Raw genomic sequence first — 8,390 nt, 5'->3', positions numbered from 1 at the left:
AATAATCAGTTTGGTGGAAAAATGAAATTTATCTATTTCTCTACCACTTTACAAATGTTCTTTTAATTTCCAAGCATGTTCAGTATCAACATACCATGTTCTGTTGAAGATTTCCTAACCCCCAGAAATCCTGCCTTGATTTTTTGTTATTCTACAATTCCAAAGAAATAACAGTCTCCATGGTAAAGTAGAGATATATCACACTTTTCATTTGAATATAATGTTTATTAAATAGATTATGATATTGCATGAACAATTGCTGTTTATTCTCAGTCTGGTTTGAAAGATATAGTAGAATGAATTTTTGTTGTTTTTTTTGTAAGAAAATATTGGTAAGGTTTTTGAAAGTAGTGGTAGTATCTTACTTGCCGTGTTGTGTGGTGTTATAGTCTGTGGCTTTTAAATGTTAAAAAAAATTGAGTACCACTCAAGCCGGTGCTAGGCGGCCTGAGGGATGTTGCACTTTTTCATTATTCCTTATATGTACAGACTCAATGAAACCGAGCCTGCAATTTTCATGTAATTTTATTGTGATTAATGCTTCCGAGGGATCACCCTTTTTCCAGATCTTTAACCCTTAAATAGCCTACTGGCAGCAACTAGTAATACCCTTGTGACATGAATAGACCAAAAACATTTTTCAAGTTTTTTGTATAACTGGATGTAGATCTGGACCAATAACTTGCTCTCAAAATTTCAGATCATTCCCTTATCCGTTTCCCAATGACTATAATTTTACTGTGCAAATCTACCCTTTTAAGCTTTTCACACAGGTAGGTCCAAAAATCGCATAAATAATTAATTATCAATTTTATGTTGAGTTTATTTTTTATATTATCTATAATTGCTTAGTCTTCTGTTTTAAATGCATAAGTTGATTTATGAAAGAATTTCAATTCTTATGAAACTTTTGGACCTCATTTGAGATCCTTTAAGCATGGTGAGGACTCTTAACACTTGGTAAGGGTTATATTACGTTCCGCCCTATACCTGACATCAACAACTGTAGAAATATAACTTTAAGCATGTAACCCAATTTGTGACAAGTGTGGCTTATTGGTGCTGCTGATCATGGTCTGTGATATGTTCGCTTTTCAGTCAAGTTTTTTCTTTAAATTTTCCTAATAAAATGATGAATAGTCATGTCAAGATATGAGGATGGAATTTAAAGTTCATTTTATGATATTTAACAGAGTAATGGAAGATGTTTAATGATGGTAGAAAGTTGTGATATGGCAATATGATAAACTGTTTCGATATAAATTTATACCAAACAGAAAATATGTTTTAATGAAAATTAAAAACATGCTGAAATTCATTTTACAAATGAAAAGTTCTCACAATTTGATAGCATGGGAATTGGTCTTTTGAAAATATATTCACAGAGGAAAAATATAATCAGGTTCTCGTTTTTTGTTTTTCGCTTAATGTTGATTATACTTACACCTGATGATATATGTTATACTGTTTTTACCTACATTTTAACAAAGTGATACTTAATTCCCAGAGGGAAAGATGTTTGCATTCCCTGCTGCATAGATAAAAGATGCTACATTTTTGTCCCATACAAAACAGATTATTTTACCTTCCGCAAAAATCCAAACACCCATACTTGCATAGACAGTTTATTGTAATGTACTAATAATTACAGAAAACAAAGAATTTCAGTAATTGCTTCCAATAATCTTAACATATGATATCAGAAATGATTTTCTCAGACAGAATGCATTATATTATAGGTACATGTATTGCATTTATTTATGGTGAATATCTTTATTACATAATAGGATAGTTTGTGTTTTTATAATGTTCCGTTACTCTCGAAGTAAGAGCTCAAAGTAAGATTATTGCTTTACGCTTTTTTTTCTCTCTCTACAGTAACGTCATTGCCTGAGAAGTAAAGGATCATCATATGGAATGATAATTGTTCGGCACTTAAATAACAAATTAATGTTTTTCTTACATAACATTTTTTTTCCATTTGCATATTGCTTTTGCCATATACCAATTGACGAGGAATTTTCTGACATTTACGTCAGTATAGGTGTATATATAATGTACATGTCAGACTCTTCTACTTATCACAGAGATTAGTTCAAAAATGCTAAATTACATCGTAACAGTTGTCCTCAGTGCTATTTGATTGGTATATGTTTTTTTCACCGATTTTAACATATTTTTGTCATATCTCAGCATTTGGTCTACCTTTGTACTACAGAGAATGTTCTAAAATGCTAAACATTGTTGTTTTGGTTGATTGGTCGTTTTTTTCACAGATTTTCACACATTTTTGGTCATATCTACACTGAGTGATCCAGTCAACCTAACTGGCTTTTCTGGATAACTTACCAGTAATTAGTAATTTTATGCAAGTGACTGACTAATGGTACTTAAATCCTGCATGATTTCTGGATCAGCGATAAAAAACAAATGACCAGTAAAACACAATAGTTGAGATCAATAATGTTATGAAGTAATTTCACTTCACCCGAGGATTGAACCAGCTACTCCTGGATTGCAAATCCAATGCTTTTCCTATCAAGCTACCATAAGGGTGGACTGAACACTTTGGCAATCTGATGTTGTGGTTTTTGCCATGCATCTATGCTGCCAATGCCCCAACATATATTTGAAGACATCGAGTAGACTGAGACAAGCTGGTTTTGTAATATGAAGCTGGTTACTTTTTAAATACTGACAAACTTAATGATCTGCTTAAGACACTAATATGTTATTATGTCTGCTTTGTACATTAATATTCTTGTTATTTACCTGTTTTACTGGTTTTAATTTGACACCCTCCCTCTCTTTGAAACAACATTTTCAAGGGTATATAGATCTTGTAGTTCTTGCAAAACATGAGGCATAATTTGTTCATTATACAAACATGGGAGTGATTTATTTATATATAAATATGCCAGTTCTCTCAAAGTCTTCAAATGAAGTAGAAAGAAATTGAGTGTTTGTTGTAGTTTCTTTAACTTCACACTTTGAATATCATATGAAAAGTGAAAAAAAAGCAAAAAAAATAGATATAAAACAACAAGCTTTTAAGAATAATGAACAATAAAAGAAAGAGAAAAATTTAAGCAACAAAATTTTAATTAACAGTGAAACTTATAAATGATACTTATATTCATTGTTTTTGAATTAACAGGTGATAATCATTCTGTTCTAATTGGTTGTTTCAAAGCTCTGCTCTATTGAGGCACAAAAGCCTGAAAGCATAAAATTTGAAATTATTACATAGATATGTTAATTTAATTATTTGCTTAAAATTTGCTGCCGGCCCTGTCATGACAAAACCATCGTAATGCGTTTGTGACCAGCATGGATCCAGACCAGCCTGCGCATTTGCACATTCTGATCAGGATCCATGCTGTTCGCTTACCAACCTTTTTACAAGAAGAGAAAATAATAGCGAACAGCATGGATCCTGATCAGACTGCACAGATGCGCAGGCTGGTCTGGATCCATGCTGATCGCAAACGCACTATGTTGGTTTTGTCGTGATGCGGCTCAAATTGTTTTCATCAAAGAATAAGAGAAAGTGAGAATGAGAGTTTTAATAGAATTTCCCATTTCTTGAAAACAATACTGTTGAACAAATTAACATTTAGTAATAATGTACATTACAGTGTTACATAATTGCCCATTGAAAATCATTGCATCATCAAGTTTATGACTGACAACTGTGAAAATTACTCTCATCAAATTTCAAATACTTCCTGCAGGAAATCAGGTGAACTGCGCATGAAATTTTGATCCTTGTTTATTTCTAGTACAGGCAATTAGTATTATAATGCTGTAAAAATTATCATCAATATCAGCATTTCAATATAAGTCAATGACCTAGGATATGCTAGTGGAATAATTATATATTGCATTTAGATTGTAAAATTTTTGTCTGCAGAATAAATGCCAATCAAACAAGGCAATTTTTTGTCTGCAACTTTCCAAACTGTTGTTACAGTATCCAGAGCACAAAAAGTTTACAGTGAAGAACTACTGCATGCAGTAACAATTGTATTATTATTTATATTAAAAAATTTTGGCAATAAAATTTTTATATGGAAGAAAAATTGGAGAAAAGCATTATGTTTGTGGAATTTAACGTTTCTATATTAGTTAAACTATGGCTGAAAAGTGATTTTTAATTTTATTAAATGTAAAACTGTCACAAAACATTGCCTGTTTAAGATAACATTGATGTATCTTTGATGAAACCATTTCATAACATTCATGGCTAGGGATAATATTACCAGTAATTTTCCCCCAGTAGGCAATATTAAATTGCAAATGGTGCACATGCAAATTCATTAAGACAAAGCAAAAAAAGTCATTGTTCTCAGATACCTGAAACTGATTGTGTAAATATTTGATGTAACGCATGTTGTACATAGATATATCACATGTGATTCTTGTACGTCAGTTACAGGAAAAAAATTCTGATAAAAAAATATCTTTCTTGTTAGACTTATATTGCATGGTGACGTAACATTAATTTATTTGTGAATAACAGATTTAATTCATGTTATGAGTTTTTGATACAATCATTGTTTTGGGGAATTATTTGTTATGATCATTGTTTGGGGGATTTTTTGTTATGATCATTGTTTTGGGGGATTATTTGTCATAATGATTTTTTTGGGGGATTGTTTGTCATAATAATTGTTTTGGGGGATTATTTTGTTGTAATAATTATTTTTTAGGGATTATTTTGTTACAATAATTGTTTGGGGGACTGCTTGTTATAATTATTGTTTTGGGGGATTATTTGTTATGATTGTTATTTTGGGGGATTGTTTGTTACAGTCATTGTTTTATGGATATAAGTAATAAGTGTTGTTTAGTGGGATAATTTTTTGTGATCATTGTTTCTAAAGGAGTTTTTTCCTAGTAAGCTAGAGGCAGTTTGAGCATTGTCTAGATAGCATAAGGTTGCTTAATTTCGAATAACACTCAGTAAGTTTAGGGTTTCATCTCATCAATTGTCTATTGAAATAGGAAGACTGTACTATTATATGTCTGAACATATTAAATGCCTAAATGCGTTGTTGTCTGATGAATATTGTAGAAACAGGGTATCACTTTCTTCTGGTCTGCCTGTTGTACAGGGTAAAATACCTTAAAGCTACATGCCTTAGGATGAACAAAGATATTTTTAAAAAAATCAAACTTGAGAAGTACTAATATTTCAAGAAAAGTAAAAAGATTCAAAATAAAAGTAATAATTTCCATGTTATCGTGCAATTTATGACAGATTTTGCAGTATTTTTTCCCAACTGGCTTACTGATGTGATGACTACAGCTGGCTGACTAACTGATGTGATGACTACAGCTGGCTGACTGACTGATGTGATGACTACAGCTGGCTGACTTACTGATGTGATGACTACAGCTGGCTGACTTACTGATGTGATGACTACAGTCGACTGACTTACTGATGTGATGACTACAGTTGACTGACATACTGATGTGATGACTACAGTTGAGTGACTTACTGATGTGATGACTACAGTTGACTGACTTACTGATGTGATGACTACAGTTGACTGACTTACTGATGTGATGACTACAGTTGACTGACATACTGATGTGATGACTACAGCTGACTGACTTACTGATGTGATGACTACAGCTGACTGACTTACTGATGTGATGACAACAGTTGACTGACTAATTGATGTGATAATTACAGTTTACTGCCTTACTGATGTGATGACTACAGCCAGCTGGCTTACTAATGTGATGACTACAGTTTACTGCCTTACTGATATGATGACTACAGCCAGCTGACTTACTGATGTGATGACTACAACTGACTGACTTACTGATGTGATGCCTACAACTGACTGACTTACTGATGTGATGACTACAGTTGACTGACTTACTGATGTGATGACTACAGCTGACTGACTTACTGATGTGATGACTACAGCTGGCTGACATACTGATGTGATGACTACAGTTGACTGACATACTGAATGTGATGACTAAGGCTGGCTGCCTTACTGATGTAGTGACTACAGCTGGCTGACTTACTGATGTGATGACTACAGTTGACTGACTTACTGATGTGATGACTACAGTTGACTGACTTACTGATGTGATGACTACAGCTCGCTGACTTACTGATGTGATGACTACAGTTGACTGACATACTGATGTGATGACTACAGTTGACTGACTGACTTACTGATATGATGACACTAATTGACTGACTTACTAATGTGATGACTACAGCTGGCTGGCTCACTGATGTAATGACTACAGCTGGTTGACTCACTGATGTGATGACTACTGCCAGCTTACTTACTGATGAGATGACTACAATCGGCTGACTTACTTATGTGATGACTACAGTTGACTGATGTACTGATGTAATGACTACAGCATGCTGAGACTACAGTTGACTGCCTTACTGATGTGATGACTACAGCATGCTGACTTACTTATGTGATGACTACAGTTGACTGCCTTACTGATGTGATGACTACAGTTGACTGACTTACTGATGTGACAGCATGCTGACTTACTGATGTGATGACTACAGTTGACTGCCTTACTGATGTGATGTCTACAGCATGCTGACTTACTGATGTGATGACTGCAGTTGACTGCCTTACTGATGTGATGATTGCAATTGACTTACTGATGTGATGCCTACAATTGACTGACTTACTGATGTGATGATTGCAATTGACTGAGTTACTGATGTGATGATTGCAATTGACTGACTTACTGATGTGATGATTGCAATTGACTGACTTAGTGATGTGATGATTGCAATTGACTGACTTACTGATGTGATAACTACTTCAGGAACTGTCTTACTGATGTGATGATTGCAATTGACTGAGTTACTGATGTGATGATTGCAATTGACTGACTTACTGATGTGATGATTGCAATTGACTGACTTACTGATGTGATGATTGCAATTGACTGACTTACTGATGTGATGATTGCAATTGACTGACTTACTGATGTGATGATTGCAATTGACTGACTTACTGATGTGATGATTGCAATTGACTTACTGATGTGATGATTGCAATTGACTGAGTTACTGATGTGATGATTGCAATTGACTGACTTACTGATGTGATGATTTCAATTGACTGACTTACTGATGTGATCGATTGCAGTTGACTGACTTATTGATGTGATGATTGCAATTTACTGACTTATTAATGTGATGACTACAATTGACTGACTTATTAATGTGATGATTACAGTTGACTGACTTACTGATGTGATGATTGCATTTGACTGACTTTCTGATGTGATGATTGCAATTGACTGACTTACTGATGTGATAACTACAGTTGACTTACTTACTGATGTGACTTACTTATTAATTTGATGACTTCTTCAGGGACTGTCTTACTGATGTGATGACTACAGTCAGCTGACTTATTTATATGATGACTAAAGTCTACTGACTTACTGATGTGATGACTTACCGTCAGCTGACTTACTGATGTGATGACTTACCGTCAGCTGACTCACTGATGTGATGACTACAGTTGACTGACATACTGAAGTGATGACTACAGTTGACTGACATACTGAAGTGATGACTACAGTTGACTGACATACTGAAGTGATGACTACAGTCAGCTGACTTACTGATGTGATGACTACAGTTGACTGACATACTGAAGTGATGACTACAGTTGACTGACTTACTGATTTGATGACTACAGCCAGCTGACTTACATATGTGGTGACTACAGTTGACTGACATACTGATGTGATGACTACAGTCAGCTGACTTACATATGTGATGACTACAGTTGACTGACATACTGATGTGATGAATACAGTCAGCTGACTTACATATGTGATGACTACAGTTGACTGACATACTGATGTGATGACTGCAGTCAGCTGACTTACATATGTGATGACTACAGTTGACTGACATACTGATGTGATGACTACAGTCAGCTGACTTACATATGTGATGACTACAGTTGACTGACATACTGATGTGATGACTACAGTCAGCTGACTTACATATGTGACTGACATACTGATGTGATGACTACAGTCAGCTGACTTACATATGTGATGACTACAGTTGACTGACAAACTGATGTGATGACTACAGTCAGCTGTATTACTGATGTGATAATTACAGCCAGCTAAATTCTTACGGACATTTCTTGTAATTAGTATGACAATCATAGAATTTATATTTTGTATAATATTCATAGACAAAATAAGATTTTTGTAAAGACATTCAGCATTTTGAAACCTCAATTAATAAAAGTGGTATAGGCAAAGATAATTGTATAGCATTATATCATGAAAAAAATAAAAACAGATAAAGTATTAGAATTATCTTTTATAATAATTTATCAATGAGAAAATCATCTCCC

General features: G+C 34.0%; 1 protein-coding gene across 1 annotated transcript; it reads right to left on the bottom strand.

Moving 5' to 3' along the window:
• Positions 1-3,200: 3,200 nt before the first annotated feature.
• On the bottom strand, positions 3,201-8,040 carry LOC132732063 (uncharacterized). Its single transcript, XM_060718410.1, has 4 exons — positions 7,470-8,040; positions 5,925-6,164; positions 5,295-5,653; positions 3,201-3,218 (listed from the first exon to the last, which is right to left on the bottom strand). Exons 1-4 carry the CDS (start codon positions 8,038-8,040, stop codon positions 3,201-3,203), a joined length of 1,188 nt encoding a protein of 395 aa, XP_060574393.1.
• Between the last annotated feature and the right edge of the window lie 350 nt (positions 8,041-8,390).

This window comes from Ruditapes philippinarum, unplaced genomic scaffold (genome assembly GCF_026571515.1).
Source record: "Ruditapes philippinarum isolate M1 unplaced genomic scaffold, ASM2657151v2 ctg1159_1_1_1_1, whole genome shotgun sequence".
NCBI classification, from domain to species: domain Eukaryota; kingdom Metazoa; phylum Mollusca; class Bivalvia; order Venerida; family Veneridae; genus Ruditapes; species Ruditapes philippinarum.
The sequence above is the reverse complement of the archived record's forward strand: the minus strand, read 5'-3'. Positions and strand labels throughout refer to the sequence as shown.

Coding starts and splice junctions, on each gene's coding strand:
- LOC132732063 (XM_060718410.1), bottom strand. CDS start 8,040: ATGTCAGTCACATATGTAAGTCAGCTGACTGTAGTCATCACATCAGTA. Junction 6,165..7,469: donor CATCAGTAAGTCAGCTGACG/GTAAGTCATCAC, acceptor TCATCACATCAG/TATGTCAGTCAACTGTAGTC. Junction 5,654..5,924: donor CAGCTGTAGTCATCACATCA/GTAAGTCAGTCA, acceptor TCATCACATCAG/TAAGTCAGTCAGCTGTAGTC.